General features: G+C 51.2%; 4 protein-coding genes across 4 annotated transcripts, besides 1 other annotated feature; 2 read left to right on the top strand and 2 right to left on the bottom strand.

Moving 5' to 3' along the window:
- Positions 1-253: 253 nt before the first annotated feature.
- Positions 254-2794, top strand: ACLA_039010 (Golgi transport complex subunit COG3; the record flags this gene model as incomplete). The annotated part of the gene is made up of 4 exons (XM_001271111.1): positions 254-462; positions 538-877; positions 930-1955; positions 2015-2794. The coding sequence occupies 4 exons, from the start codon at positions 254-256 to the stop codon at positions 2792-2794; spliced, it is 2355 nt and encodes a 784-aa protein (XP_001271112.1).
- A 403-nt stretch (positions 2795-3197) lies between these two features.
- On the bottom strand, positions 3198-8147 carry bck1 (putative MAP kinase kinase kinase (Bck1); the record flags this gene model as incomplete). Its single annotated transcript, XM_001271110.1, has 3 exons — positions 3198-3318; positions 3375-5178; positions 5252-8147. 3 exons carry the CDS (start codon positions 8145-8147, stop codon positions 3198-3200), a joined length of 4821 nt encoding a protein of 1606 aa, XP_001271111.1.
- Positions 8148-9802: 1655 nt separating this feature from the next.
- ACLA_038990 (alpha-keto acid decarboxylase family protein) lies at positions 9803-11766 on the bottom strand (the record flags this gene model as incomplete). The annotated part of the gene is made up of 5 exons (XM_001271109.1): positions 9803-9886; positions 9945-10152; positions 10209-11436; positions 11514-11594; positions 11658-11766. The coding sequence occupies 5 exons, from the start codon at positions 11764-11766 to the stop codon at positions 9803-9805; spliced, it is 1710 nt and encodes a 569-aa protein (XP_001271110.1).
- Positions 11767-12198: 432 nt separating this feature from the next.
- Positions 12199-12221: a microsatellite.
- An 855-nt stretch (positions 12222-13076) lies between these two features.
- On the top strand, positions 13077-14041 carry ACLA_038980 (THUMP domain-containing protein; the record flags this gene model as incomplete). The annotated part of the gene is made up of 5 exons (XM_001271108.1): positions 13077-13127; positions 13204-13369; positions 13435-13649; positions 13709-13849; positions 13925-14041. 5 exons carry the CDS (start codon positions 13077-13079, stop codon positions 14039-14041), a joined length of 690 nt encoding a protein of 229 aa, XP_001271109.1.
- Between the last annotated feature and the right edge of the window lie 1340 nt (positions 14042-15381).

The following is a 15381-nucleotide window of genomic DNA, read 5'->3' as shown; positions in this document are numbered from 1 at the left end:
AGGTTCTGGACAATAATAATACAGCTCTAGAAGCTCCGTTGCGTCAATGACCGTAAGCGGTCTGACGCGGCAGAATACCGCATTGAAACGGCCACGGAGGATGGTCTTGTCTCTGAGAGCGACAAGCTCAATCATCCGGTTCTTTGTTTTCGGCTTCCTTGGCTCATGGATTGCCTTTGACCTCATTTCTTCTCCAGACGCAGACAATTTCAGTCTGCGTGCTTGATTGCAGGGCGCAGAGCTCAATCCCACAATGCCTCGTTCAGCTGCGGGACAGCGAGCACGACGGCAGACTGCGCCGTCAGGTCCACCCAAAGAATTCAAGGTTCAGAACATAGAGGTTGTTGAAGCAGTATCCGAGGGCATAGAGTCTATCACCGATATTAAAAATGAGCTTGATTTCATCCAATGGTATAATGAAGTGGAAGACGGTCTTCTCGAGAGCAGCTATGATGAGTATCAGTATGTGGAAAGGCAGCCCGAATCAGATCGCTTGGTGACCTCAATTTCGAGGTGCTAACACTCGCCTGTTACTAGATCCTGTCTTCAAGAGCTTCAAATGTCAAAATCGCACCTGGATTCGCTTTTATCGGATACATCCTCCACTCTCGACCTCCTAGCCAGCTTATCCGAATCCTTCAAGGCCGTGGAAGCTCAGACTTCTAACTTCCAGAAACAGTGTGAAGGGCTGCTGTCTGCTCAGAATCGCGATACGGAACTAGCTGCAGACATACAAGAGAACCTCGAATACTATGACTTCCTGGACCCTGCCTCCCGGAGGCTCAACGCCCCTGGCGCTGGGAATACTGTTCGGGGGCAGGATTTCTCAGACATGCTCAGGCGGCTTGACGAGTGCCTGGACTATATGGAGACTCATGTCAGTATTATTTCCTACTGGAACTCGCGCGATTGCTAATTTCCCTCTATAGCCCGAACAAAAAGAAGCTAGCGTATATCGATCTAGGTACAGGCTACTGATGACACGGGCTCTGACATTGATTCGAGGGCACTTTGTCTCTGCGCTTCGAGATACATACAATAGCGTCTCAAAAAAAGTTGCAGATCAACAACAGAATGACACGACCATGTCTGCTCTGTTATATGCTAAATTCCGGGTTGGTGCGCCTGAACTGAAACAAATCGGCCTCGAGATACAGAAAAGAGCTGTGCCACCACTAGATCCTGAGCAAGGCAATGAAGCCGAATATCAAAGCCTCCTGAACGAACTTCACGCGAACTTTTCAGCCACGCGAGGTAAATTGATTGTACCGCTAGTGCGCAAAAAGCTCTACGATATCGCACAGGCTCCCAGTACCTCGAAGGACTTGGTTGCTTTTGCTCGCGCGAGCATCAGCTACGTTCGCGGCGTGTGCTTGGATGAGTTTGAGCTATGGGGAGAATGGTTCCACGGCCAAGGAGGATTGTATGATTTCCTCGAGACGGTCTGTGAGCCCCTGTATGACCATTTGCAACCCCGAATCATCCATGAGGACAAGATCATCAACCTCTGTCAACTCTGCACGCTTTTGCAGACGCGTTATCTCCTTGATCAGGATGAGGAGGTTGAACAGCCTGACACTAACCAATTGGATTTCTCCTTACTGATACAGCCTGTTCTGGAAGATGTTCAAACTCGCTTGGTCTTCCGTGCGCAAGCATTTCTGCGCGACGAGATTGAACGTTTCAAGCCTCGACCGGAAGACCTTGATTACCCTGCACGCAACAAAGGGGTTTCGATCACGGTCACAGAGAACCAGATCTCAGGCAGAAAGGTCGCGCCAGTTGAAGCCTCATTGAGCTTGGCAAAGGCATCTAAGCAGCCGGAGGATGACTCTGAGTCCGGTTTAGAACACGATTCCAAGTGGGATTCCGAATCACAAGCCGCTCTGACTGGATGGTATCCCACACTCCGCAAAGCCATCTGGCTTCTTAGCAGGATATACCGGCTCGTGAATGTAGGACACCCCATCTCAGCTCGCTGATACCATGCCTAAGCTGACAATACCTCCTCCAGTCGACCGTGTTCGACGACCTAGCCCATCAAATCGTCCACCAAACGACCCTCTCCCTCCACCAAGCGAGCATGCAGATCACAACCACCAAGTCACCCGCAGATGGGAGCCTGTTCCTCATGAGCCACCTGCTCATCCTCAAGCAACAAATTGTCGCCTTCGACATCGAATACGTCGCACCGGAAGTCTCACTCGATTTCTCCGCCATGACCAATACCTTCTGGGAGCTCCGCGAGCGAGGCGGACTCTTCAACCCGCGCAACCTCATGCGCCTCGTCGGCCACGGCCTTATCCCGCGCGTCGTCGAGAACATGCTCGATGCCAAGGTCGAGCTCGACGGCCGCCTACGCACCGTCATCAACGACTTCATCAGCGAGTTCGCCGCCAAAATGACCGCCTCACTGCCCGCCAAGTTCGTCGACAAACGCAACCTGCAGCAGGGCGAACTCATCCACCCCACCTGCCGCACCATCGAGAAGGAGGTCCCCGACCTCCGGCGCATCCTCGGCGATTACCTCGACGATCCCCGCATGAAGGAGACGCTCGTCGGCGCGGTGCAGGATCGCGTCATCCAGATCTACGAGGACTTTTTCGAGCGGTATACGTCGTCGGAGAAGAGTAAGGGGCAGCCGGTCTCGAAGAGGGGCAAGGGACGCGAGGATGCGGTGTGGGACGTGGAGACGTTCGCGGAGTGGTGCGAGAATATCTTCCGGGTCGGTATTCCCGAGCACGAGGACGACGAGATGTCAAGCAGAAGTCCGAGTCGAAGCGGGAGTTTGTAAGGGGAGCGCTCGTTTTTCATCGCCTCAGAGCGCGCCGCAACCCATTGTATATAGGATAGAGCGTGGATTCCCGTACATATACCGGAATAATTTTAATTTTTGGCCAGCCCGCCAGAATTTCGAGATTACACTCATGTATCAATAAGCGGAAGGGACTGCATGATGTCCCGTGTTATATTGTCCACTTCTCAATAATCACCAGAGTACTCCAATGGCAGTCCGAGGATCTCTGGCGCATAAAAAAAAGCACACACAGAAAGATAGGCCAAACACAACTCGGAGAGGGGGTATGATGCAGCAGGAAATCAGAGCATCGCTGAAATACGAACAACTATGTACACACGTTCTGAAATTGGCAGGAAGAGAACAGTTTTGGGATATGTACGGCGGGTGTTGGTTTTGTCTAAAGGACATGGCGAATCTTGGCATAAAGTTCGGTGTCGAGAAAGTTGTACTTGGGGTCTTCTTCGCAGAAGGGATGGCGGGTCAAAAGAGTCTGAGCTGTCGGGCGTTCGGCGGAGTCCCTAGAACACTACTGTTAGTACTATCAGAGGCCAAGCGAGCAAACGAGGCTACTTACACTGTGAAGCAGTCATACATGAACGCCAGCGCTGCGGGACTGATGTTCAGCGAGACGTCGTCCGGGATAGGGGGTGCCTGGCTCAGGCTTCCGAGTTTGAAGATGGCACCGATCGCCTCCTCTTTGCTCCAGGGCCGGCGGCCGGCGAACATCTCGAGTACCACACAACCCAGTGACCAGATATCGACTTTGGCGCTGTAGCCCTGTCCTTGAGACTGGATGACTTCCGGCGCCATCCAGAACACCGACCCTTGCATGGAGTTCGACGAGTCATTTCCGTAAATGTTATCCGTTTTTTTAGAAATACCAAAGTCAGAGATCTTGCAGGTACCGTCAACATCAAGGAGGATGTTGTCCGCTTTTAAATCGCGGTGCAAGATGCCTTGGTCATGAAGGTATGACAATCCGCTCAGTGTTTGACGAGTCAAGGACTTGACGACACTCTCCTCGAACTTGCCATGTTTTCGCAGGCAGCTACCGATGGAACCTCCAGAGATGTACTCGAGGTAGATGGAAATGGAGAACTCGCCCCGCTCACATCCAAGATATTGCACGATATTCGGGTGTTCAAGGTGCTGCATCGTATCGATTTCCTGGTCCAATGCAGCGACCATTTCCTTAATCCGGTCCGTATCTGATCCTGCAAGTCGCGGATTGATCTCCACCTGCTTGACCGCTAAGACCTCACCGGTATCGGCATTCATTCCCAGGTAGACCCGACCATACGTTCCCTTGCCGATCAACTGACCGCGAATGATACGGAAAGTTGGCTGTCTCTGCGGAACGCCTGATGAAGTGTTGTTTTGAGGGATTGGGTCAAGTTGGCTGAGACGACTGCCAGGCTTTGGCCTGATCTGCATAATCTTCGCACCGAACATTTTGGTACTCGTGCGGCGAAGCACACCAGACTTTTGGTTCCCAGTATGGATACTGCGAGTCCTGCTCGCTTGGTTGGCACCCCTGGCGACCTCTCGGATTGACTTCCCTCGAGTGAGTCCTCCGGATCGGTTAATGTTGCGACGAGCCACGATATCACCGCCTTGTGCCTTCAATGTTGGCTCGCCAGAGCCCAGAATATTTCCGGCGTCGGTAACCTTTCCTCCCGAATAAGACAAGTTAGGTTGGCTTTCCTTTCGATTCAATTCATTGTCGGCTGCAATCTTATTTGCCGGGGATGCAGGTGGAGAAGCGCCTTGTCCATCAAGATAGGGCGCGTCAAGGTCGATATCGGGGAAGAAGTCGTCCAGATTATCGATAACTCCTTCGACCGGAGGTCTGCTTGCCCAAACATCGCCTCGGGCAAAAGAATCTCTTCGCGGGGGCCTCTCATCTTCAGGTGACATGGCCATGGCGAAGGAAGGTTCATTCCGGTTACTCAAGTCGACACCGGCGTCGGCAAAAGTTTCCCGAGTGGCACTCGGTGACCTGAAACTCACGGAAAGCCCCTTTTGATGCCTTGTTTCGGTATTGAGGGTGAGAGCTGGCTTCTCATACTTTTTCTGTATCCCTGGAGGCACCGTGTCGGGCGCCTTGACCTTGGCAGTAGGATTCTTATTTGCCAGTGGTATAGCAAAAAGACCGTCGTCTGAATCTTCGTCAGATTCAGCTTGGAGCACGGGTGATCGTTGGAAAGAGACTTCCGTCTCTTCAAAATCGAATTCAGGCCCGTAGGATTTGCGGGATTGTAGCGCTGGCCTGGGAGTTTCGGAGGCACTGCTCTTCGCCGAGAATTGCTCGGTAGGGACAACAGGAGTGCCATGGCTTTCCTTTTCTGGGGAAGATTGAGGTGCGCCCTTCGAGTCACCTGGTATGTTTGGTCAGCCAAATGGATCAAAGTATGTATCGTGCGTAGGGAAAAAAAGCTAAAAATGAAATACCTTGTGGGGTTTGACTGAAACCTCCAAAGCCAGGGGGTTTATTGACCGCGCTGGTTGGCGTTGGCACTGAAGGTGCTGGTGTACCTATTGCACTCGTCATTCTGCCAACGCTAGCCAACATTGCTCCAAGACCATGAGTTTGCACAGCTGGCGGGGCCCTTGGCCTTTCGTCTTTCTTTCTCAACGAGTTGATCCTGGTAAGTGTGTAAGACTCCTGTGGTGCCGAAGGAGGTTTACGAAGAGGAACCAGTGTGTCTGGCTTCTTGTCTTCGTAAGGAGAAATTCGGCGTTCGTCAAAATCAATGACGCCGGCACGTCTATAGCCAGTTTCTCCATAGGTGTCATTTCTCGGTTGCGGGGGTCCTTTGGAGCTGAGATAGGCCTTCTGCTTCCGTTCGACTTCGCGTTTGTGTTCCTCATGGCGAGCCAAAAGGTCGGCTTTATCCAAATCAGGTGTGATTCCGACATTCGAATCACCCTCAATGGGAGATGTTCCCGTAGTTTGCGAGAGATCACGGGTTGACAGGTTCGCCACAGAAGGCTTGAGCTGCGGTTGACGAGTGACTAATTGCGGCGAGGCAGGTATGTTCTGTGCATTAGGTGAAATCCTACTTAGTGCTTCGTCATCCAGGGGTTTACGGTGTACATGGTGAGTGGGCGATGCGGCATGCTTTTCCGGAAGGGACACCCCCAAGCCTGCGAAGGTGGCAGAGCTGTTTGGGGCTGGCTGGAAGTGTGTCCCCCGCACGAACAGTTTCAAGGTACCGATAGAGTCGGATTTGGTGCGTCGACAAAGAGCAAGCATGGTATCGCTCAGCGGCTCCTCATGTTCAGTTTGGCCTGGCTCAGTTAGGAAAATCTGCGCTCCAGTCCAGTCGGAGATTCCGAGATAATTGCAGATAGCCGCACGCAGTGTTTCCACAGAATCCATGTCAGTGATATCGACTAAACGATAATTCCACCCGTCCAGAGTCACGAATATCCATTTCTTCCCTTTCTGTACTGGCTTGCCTCGTGTAGCGAGCCGTTCCTGGTCTGACATTGAGGCGGACGATGGACGCTCACCCAGGGACATATCACTGGCATTGAAATTCGGTTTGGCGTATGGAAGATGTGGACCGTTCTGGCGTTGGTGCACCGGACTTGTCGGGGACTCTAGGTACTGTTCTTCAGGTGACGGATGGTTGGAGTCCCCGGCTTTTGTTCGCTTTTTCAAGAAGTTGAAGAGTCCCTTATGCTCCTTCGAATATGACGAAGAATTCTCGCCTGACCATTGACGGTTATATGTCTCTTGTGGCGATGGACGGACAGTCTCCTGCGCCTTGCGCGATTCGTAATATCGCCGACCCATTGCCGAATCGGAACTATTACCACGAGAATGTTCATACTTCACGCTCAAGTCACCTGCCGACGATGAAGATAAGCCTTGGTGCAGCGTGGCGTGCTGCGTCGCTGGGCTCCCACTTTTAGGGCTGTCCTCATATGGTCGAAATGGTACTGGAAAGTTGCCGTTGTCACTGGACATTGACGGGCTTTGCCTTCGATGGTCAACGCCGAGACCAGCCAGTACTGTTCGAGAATAATCTGATCGAAATCCTGTGCTGTCATTCAAGCCAAAATCCGTTAATCCATTATCGTAAGTATTTGGGATGGGTAAAGTGACAGAACGCATCTGCATGCTATTTCGATGAGGCTGAGCTAATTGGGGTGCTTTGAGGTTAGGGCTATTCTCAACCGTTCCGGTGTTGGGACCGGCAGATTGAGGCTCATGAGGTATCTTGGGTGAGGCCTCCGGATGGCCCTCGGAGGGAGCTTGCGATTCTCGTCGTTTTGAAATGGGAGCTGCAGCCTCGTGGCTTCCATCATCATGAATTTGCCGAATTAATCTACGCATACGTTTTCCTTCTTCCCGCTCGCGTACCGGATCCCATCCTGTGCCACTAGCTTCGCAATCCTTGCTGAGTTGAGGATAGACTTCGTTATGCATTTTGTTAAGATTGCCTCGACCATTTGCTCCATGGCCGATATCAAGGAAATCGGCTCCCTCAATTTGTAGAGTTTTGAAGGTCTCCTGCCAGTCTTTAGAGAAGCCATTTTTCGCGAGCCACAACAGTACTCGATCAAGTGGCCACTGCAGAGCAGCCTCGCTCGCTGACATGCCTCCAAGTAGGGTGTTGTTATTGTTATGGCGATGACTTGGGGATTTGGTCAATTCAGCTGCGTGGCTTGTTTGGGCTTGGGGGTTCTGAACAGTTGAGGCAGGGACGGCAGGAGCGACGGTGTCTTGAACATTGGCATGTGAAGTCAAGGGCGTGGGCAATGTGCGAGTCGAGGGGGTAGGCGGAATATTCCCGTCCCTCTTGTACGCCGGGACTTCTCCTGGATTGTCATATAACTGATTGACTGCAGCTCTTTGTCTATCGGTTGCCGCCATAGTACTGTAGGTCTCGTATGCAGAGCGAGGGTGAGCATCAAACAACGATGGGATCCCAACGCCTGGACCGAACGTATTGCCGCCGGGCACATATGTTGCAGACGTTATCGGCTGGCCATCGCTAGGGGGGACGGACAGAGTCGGTTGGCGACCGAACGTTTGGTTAGCTGGAACCATGGGAGGAGGTGGTGGAGGTGGAAGAAAGCCTTGAGGCAGCGCTTGCCTCGCCCAGTTATGTTGCCAACCCATATTGTTTTGATGCTGCAATTGAGGATTTGCCAGCTTCGAAGTGCCATATCCAGCTCCTGGAGGCGGCCCTGGAGGCGGAGGTGGCATGACCTGAGGTTGCGCTTGCGGATGTCTGGGTGGCGGTGGTGGTAGAGGGATCATATGAGGCTGAGATGGTTGTGTCGCTGAAGGCGGGGGGCCGGGTATGTATGCTTGCTGCCGTTGACTGTCCATGATGAATGAATCCGCGTTGCCACTGTATGAATATGTGCCGATAGGATGTCGCGCGGTGGGAAGGAGAGAGGGCAGCACACTACCGATTCGCACGGAATCACGCAGCGGTTATGTCCTTGCTGTGTAACTGGATCCTTGTATTGACGTCTTAAGACAAGCCTCGAGATCCCATGGTACACGCAGGGTTGAGCCTCACTCTCTACCGGGCATTGATTCTCTCCTAGGGTGGTTGTATAGACAAATCGGGGCAGCAGTTGGCAATGTCGCGCGTGTTGTACTAGAATTGACGGTCCGAAATTTGAAGGTGAGGGAGGCGCTCAAGCATGACCGCACAGAATATTCAAGGTTTCATTCCAGGTCACGGTATCTCTTCTGCATGACAAGGAGCGAGATATGTTTGCTGGATAGAAATTCGATTCGAGAAGGAGAGGGGACTGTTACGCAACGTCGTCAGGGACGGATCAGAAGTTGCAGGATATGTGCGGCAAGGAATAATTGCATGGACGAGAGATGTCGCTGTGTGGGGAGAATAGGATCAGCATTCAGCGCCTGAGAAGCCTCGACCGAACCAATGTAGATCTTCTTTGATGAGCATTCAGCTGTCAGCATGGGAGGAAAACAAACCCTGGGCTCAAGGACCGAGCTGAACTTTGTGCTTGTGCATCGAAGGGGGAGGGGGAGCAAGTGTCACGGAAGATTCAATTAGTTGACAGGGGGGGAAAACATACCTTGCGCAGATATGGAGTAAAGGACTAAGCCCAGGTATCTTACTAGTCTAAACTAGATACATACTAGATAGAGAGACTAGACCAAGAGATGGCACGGAGACAGGCTAGACAGTAGACAGCAGACTCAAGATTAGAGAAGGGAAAGATAGCAGTGGCTAGAGTCTTGGCGGCGGTAGGATGGGATTAACATGGCAATTTTGTCATTTTTGACATTGTTTAGATAAAGATTGGGAGAGTAATGAGGGACAACATTCTCCCTTGTCTTTCTGATGCCGAAGTGATCAATCGTAATCGAGATCCAGCCAAAAGGTTTTGTTATTGATGGAGAGCTTTGATGCGCTGGACGCCTTGGCGCCTTGCGGCCTTGCTGCCTCGTCGGTCATCACGTGGCCCTCCGATTCCATCCAACTAACTGAAGAACTACAACAAGTTTACCTTGCTTTGCAACACAGACAATTATAGTAATCTGGTGAGCGGAATATCAGATCCGAGGGAGAACTTAGTCTATCGCTTTCCCTCAGTTTGAACCCACAGAAATCCTTGATTCAGCCATTAAAAGTGGTGGCTCTATGATCCCGTTCCGCAACACTTCCAACATCTTACATACGGAGTACTCATGTCCAATTGTCGACAACGGTGAATGGCCTCAGCCCTATTACGCGATCCACTCTTCCACTAGTTCGAGGAGGATGAACGGGTCAACCAGATAAGCACCCTGCTTACGATCGTCCACTCTAGTCCGAATTCATTGATCCTCGAGTTTGATGTCGGATAGGTCTCGTAGTTATCTCCTGAAGTGGTTGATCATTAACTACCTAATTATTATTTAATTGGCTACTGCCGGGAAGATATCATTGCAATATTCGTCATTACTGCCATCGTGAATACCAGTGCTTCTCTCCCCTGTAGGGTCTGCATGCAAACACTCTATCGGTTGCGCGCGGCCGCGGCATCGGCGGTCAGCTTGAGGGCCGAGGGGGCGTCGTCGCGTGGCATATGGAGCTCGACCAGCTGTGTATATATGTCAGTACCTCAACAATTCAACTGCAGTTCAAACATGCTAGCTTACCTGGAGGCATGGGGCGGAAGCGAATTCCTCGTTCTCGAAGAGCTTGTTCATCTCATCCTGGGTCTTAACCACATAACCCTTGTAGAAGTCGCCTCCTCCGAATACGGTGGGGATGTTCTTGTTGTCCCATTCCTGGATATCGTTGTATCCGGCATCCCATCCGTGAATGTACCGCTCGATGGTATATCCTTGGTTGCAGATCACGAAGCTGAGATCTAGGGTTAGCCTGGTGCCACTCTAAAATGCCTCACTTTGAAGACTTACATGATGGGGTTGAGCTTATTCCTGATCATGGTGCTGACCTCCTGCACGGTCAACTGGAAGCTACCGTCACCGACCAACAGGATGGTACGACGATTGCCCTGCTCCTTGGCGGCCAATGCAGCTCCCTGACAAGCGCCAACTGAATAGCCAATGCTGCCCCAGAGGACTTGGCTGATCGCCGTAACACCGGCAGGGAACCGAGTCTCCCAGATGCCGAAGTTCGCCGTTCCGGTTTCTGTGATCACGATATCGTTCTCTTGCAACCATTGTCCAATCCTGGGCCAGAACCATCTGTGGGAGATGACATCATTGCCCGATGCCTGCTCATCGACGGGGATAGTGTTGCTGACAACGTTCACGGGTAGAGCATTGACATGACCGAGTCTCTGAATGACCTTTCTCAAAACACCCTTCATGTTGATGTCGGGGTACTCCGAGTATCGCACTCGCACATAAGTACTGTGGAAGTCAATGGTGTTCAGCTGCCCAATGCGATACGTGAACCCAGCCGTGTTGAAATCCGATTTGATGGCACCGATGCTGAGGATCAGATCGGACTCCTCCACCTGCTCGCGCACGCCAGCATTGGATCCATCACCAGCATAAACACCGCCGTAATTCTTGTGGGCCTCGTTAACTGCTCCCTTGCCCATGGGTGCGACGAATGTAGGCAGACCAGAAGCTTCCATCAAGTCATGCACTTCAGGTAGCACTCTATGACGAATGGCACAGGCATCAACCAGGATAACAGGCTTCTTTGCGGCGTGAAGGTACTTGAGAACGACATCGACCACATAGTCTTCCTTCTCAGGATCGTTAGGTGGCAAGGAGAGATCAAGTGGAGTGTCGAGTCGGTCTCCTTCAATATCCTTCAGAATCATATCAGTTGGCAATGTGATGTAGACGGGTCGGCTGCGAAGCCAGCATTCTCGGATAGCGTTGTCGATGAGTGTAGCCGCTTCGTGGGCCTCGTTCAGCCGTCCGATGGTCGTCGAGATACCGGCACTCATTCTGGCGAAGACATTGAAGTCTCCATTGCCGAGAGTGTGGTGGAGCAACATCCCATCACGTTGCGATGTGGTGTTCGGTTGACCAACGATATGGACAATGGGGACGAATTCGGAGTATGCGCCGGCAATAGCGTTGAGGGCTGAGAGTTCACCAACACCAAAGGTAGTAACCAAGGCGCCCATTCCGTTGACACGTGCATATCCATCAGCAGCATAGCCTGTTTGGGTAAGTGTAAGTCTAAGACGCGAGGATTTCCTGGGGAGGGCATTCTGCGACCGAGGGGTTAGCACGTACCTGCATTGAGCTCGTTACAGTTTCCAACCCAGCGAAGATTACACTTGGGAAGAAGATCTAAAGCAGCCAGGTTATAGTCGCCTTGAGCGAGCTTCATCAGCATCTACCATTCGAATAACGTTCTTATCAGAGAGAACTGCTCACCAGGAACACCGTGCACAGACCGAACCCCCACCTCATACAGTCGCCGGAACAGATATTCAGCGACAGGCATGGGCTTCCGGAGCTCCCTGGTAGCAATATCGGTCGCCATTACGACGTTTCAAGGGGATGATGAGCGATGAAAATAAAAGGGTGTGATTGTTGAGTGAAAAGTATATTGAAGGGAATAAACCGTCGACCAAGGTCCAGGCCAGGATCATTAAATAGTCATATCAGACTGTCGTGCCATCTTCCAGTGAGGTGTCGTGTACGTCATGAGGACAACGTGATGTCATGTGTTACTGGCATTGGTGCTTAATTCAGCAGTGATGGGACCATTTGATAGTCGTGTTACTGACTTTCCCGGGTGTCGCAGAGGCGACGGCGCCGAGATAGCACTATCCAGTTTTACAACTAGAGAGTAGATGCTCACCGGCGGTGGCAGTTGCCGTCTGTTGGCCGTTGAAGCCGTTGAAGCCGGTGTTGATGAAACACCCAAGCTCGAAGATCTGAAACTCAATTGACCGCTCAATTCTTGAGTACGCTCTCTCTCTCTCCCTCTCTCTCCCCGACTCATCTAGCTAGGTAGCGTTCATAATGCCTTTTTCAGGTCTCTCTCGAGCAAATCCCTCTTCAGACTTCACGAGATGTCAATCATCGTGGTAACTATCCATTGTTGAAAAGCTTGGTCCATTGTACCCGTTGTACCCGATATAAGTTCCAAGGCGAACCCGAAACTCTCGGCCGAAGATGAGCCGATCAACAGCAGACATGTTGGATGTGGACTTGGGAAGACGAACTAGTAACTACTAGTAACCAGTAGATACTAACTAGATCACCTAAGCCGGAAGAACCGAACAGATATCTCACCAGACGCCCGTTGCGCTAGTCCCAGTTCGGCACGCTGGAACTTTTTGACCAGACAGACAACCCCTCTATGATCTTCGGACCACCAATGGATAATTAGGAGGCGATAATGGATAGCCCCTCGCCTGCAAATCTTTTCTGGGAATCATACATGACGGTTAGCTATTATTAGTTAGATATCAAGCGGTGACTCCACAGGGCAAAGAAATACCTCAGGGGGCTTCTGGTGTCACAATCAAGTTTCTCACCATCATCTGTTAAGCAAGAGCGTGAATGGCTGGACCAGCCGCAAAGCGAGCTATGCCTGATAACACATCCGTTGGGTCCTCCAAGAAGAGAAAGGTTGGCTTTCCCTTGCGACAATCTGGATTAAGGGTGCCGATCATACGATTGGTATCTGATCGTTATCATGATGCCACATCTTTATATCATCTTTATATGAGATGATCTGACACATCGCTGACACAATAATAGGGGGCAGGCAAATGGCAGAACCAAAAGAGCAACAAGGCAATCATTGAAAGCGGTGATTGGGGGGTGTTTGTAACGTGTGATATGGGGAGAGAAGGTAAATGCATTGCAGAAGCTCTAGACCTCTTCTCCCAGGTCAGTACCGACCCAAGACATCCCCCCTCATCTGCAAAATCGTGCGTCTTTCAATCTGATGCGCAATGTCTATTAGCACGTCGAAACAGCAGGGGATGGAAACAATGACGGAGATTCCGGCTCAGATGAAGGAGAAGATGACGGTGATATTGAGGCCCAGATCAGAAAAGAAATCGCTGGCCTGAAGCCTGGATCAGCGAAACCACGCCAATTCCAGGCCATCCGTATGGAGATGCCATGTGGTTCGTAATTGATCCTGTTTAGAGTCAAAATCTCTGAGAAGAGCGCCCATGCTAACCCATCGCAGTGACCTTCATCCGATTCGACAAGTCGATAGATCCTGAAAAGCTGGTGCATGAAGTCTGCCTCGATGCGCACGCAAATCCGGAAACGAAGCGATGTCGCTGGGTTCAACGGATGACCCCTGTGAAATCCATCCGCAAGACTCTCAGCGTTGATCTAGAAGCTTTCGCAAAAGAGATCTTGAAGCCCCACTTCCACTCCGGGGGCCCTCCCAAGAAGGTATGTGGTGACTGCGGTGCAACTTCTGGGAAGGTAGATGCTAACCGCCCACAACGCAGTATGCCATTCGGCCTACTGTGAGGGGAAACAACAAGTTCAACAGGGATGGGGTTATCAAAACCATTGCAGATGTCGTGGGCCCCGAGCACCCAGTTGACCTGAAAAATTATGATTTGATTATCCTTGTCCATTTGATTCAGGTGAGTCGCTTACAGTGCAGCCTCGCCCGATGGGGTCCCTCTTCGATCCACTAATCACGTCGAATCACGATGCAGAATGTTGTCGGTATAAGCGTTGCAGCAAGCGACTACGATAAATTGAAACGATACAACCTTGCTGAATTATACAGCCCGACGCCCAACCCGCAGGTCTCCGAGGGTGCGAACTCCTGATAAGACTGGAGAGATGATCATCCCCTGGATGGAGACGGGGTATCATGGGCTCGTCTGGAATGCAGATGTCGATACGCTCCCATCTCTGCTCCTTGTGGTACAGGCATATGCCACCTCCGTCAACAATCTCGGTTCAACTACGACTGAGTATTTTCTCGATCATTATGATCAAAATCATGACTGGTGTTTCTCCGGCCACACACTTAGCGCAAACAGAAGCGGATGGGTGGCAATTTGGTTGGATCTCCTGACATCACATGCTGGCTGGAAAAGTGGCACAAGCTTATTTATCATTTGTATCGCTTGACTAGGTTTCTAGAAGATGTCAAATTGCCCAGGTGTCTCTCTGACACCCTGACTTGACTCAGTCGCCTGTATGATCAAGCGACTGAGAATCCAATCAATACTAGAACTCTTCAGCCCACAACCTCTGGCTGGTTAGTATGGTTTAGCCACAACTATTAGCCAGTAACCACTACCCAACTCTTGGACACCACTACCGGGAAATTAAGAAAAGGCTTGCGATCATTCGTAAATTCGTATTATTACTAGATAACCGACAAGTGATGCGAACGCCCTGAAAGTACGAGGGAACACAACACCTATCATAAGATAAGCGAGCAGACCAAAGTGTGCCATTTCCTCGTGGTTCGTAGGTGTCCGTCCAAAAACTCGAATCCTCCTAAGTAGGTACTGGACTTGCGGTCCTGTGTCTTGTTCGTCGTTTGTTCGGCAAAGCGGCTGTCTGATTGGCCCGAATAAAGTAAACGAGATTGCGCCTTTCTCAGAGCGGGAGACTTAGGCGAGACCCCAGTCCGCAATGTCACTCGGATCGTCTCCAAGAGCAACTTCCTGCCGTGTGGATCGCTGAAGCGAGCTTCTGTTTGTGGTTCCAGCTTCTGTCTGGTTCTTCGCATCTTTTAGTTATCACTTAGTTATCCATCCATCAGCATTGCCAGCCAACGTATGAACGGCAATACCTCCACCACCCGCCCAAATCAAGGCGCTATCGCCAATATGTCGCTAAGTTTCCGCTTCTAGAACCCCGGCTGAATGCTTCAGGTCAGGGTCTTTACTCCATTTCTCGTCTACGGCACACTACTGTTGGACGCAGTGACTGCACCAGTGGGGTGCGATCGTGAGCTGTCTCTTCTTCTCGTTTGTTATTGCCATTCACATTATTACTCCGTACGTGGAAGCGAATAGCCCACTCCCTTCAATCATATGGAGGTGTTGCTTTGGTGACATTGCGTGGACCACACAAGGAGATCAATGATGATTTGTCACGAAGATCTGCGCGCCGTTCATGTCCCAGAGGTCAGGACACGACCATATTCTCT

This window comes from Aspergillus clavatus, genomic scaffold (assembly GCF_000002715.2).
Source record: "Aspergillus clavatus NRRL 1 1099423829802 genomic scaffold, whole genome shotgun sequence".
NCBI classification, from domain to species: domain Eukaryota; kingdom Fungi; phylum Ascomycota; class Eurotiomycetes; order Eurotiales; family Aspergillaceae; genus Aspergillus; species Aspergillus clavatus.
Note: the sequence above shows the minus strand (reverse complement) of the source record. Positions and strands in the feature narration are given on the sequence as shown.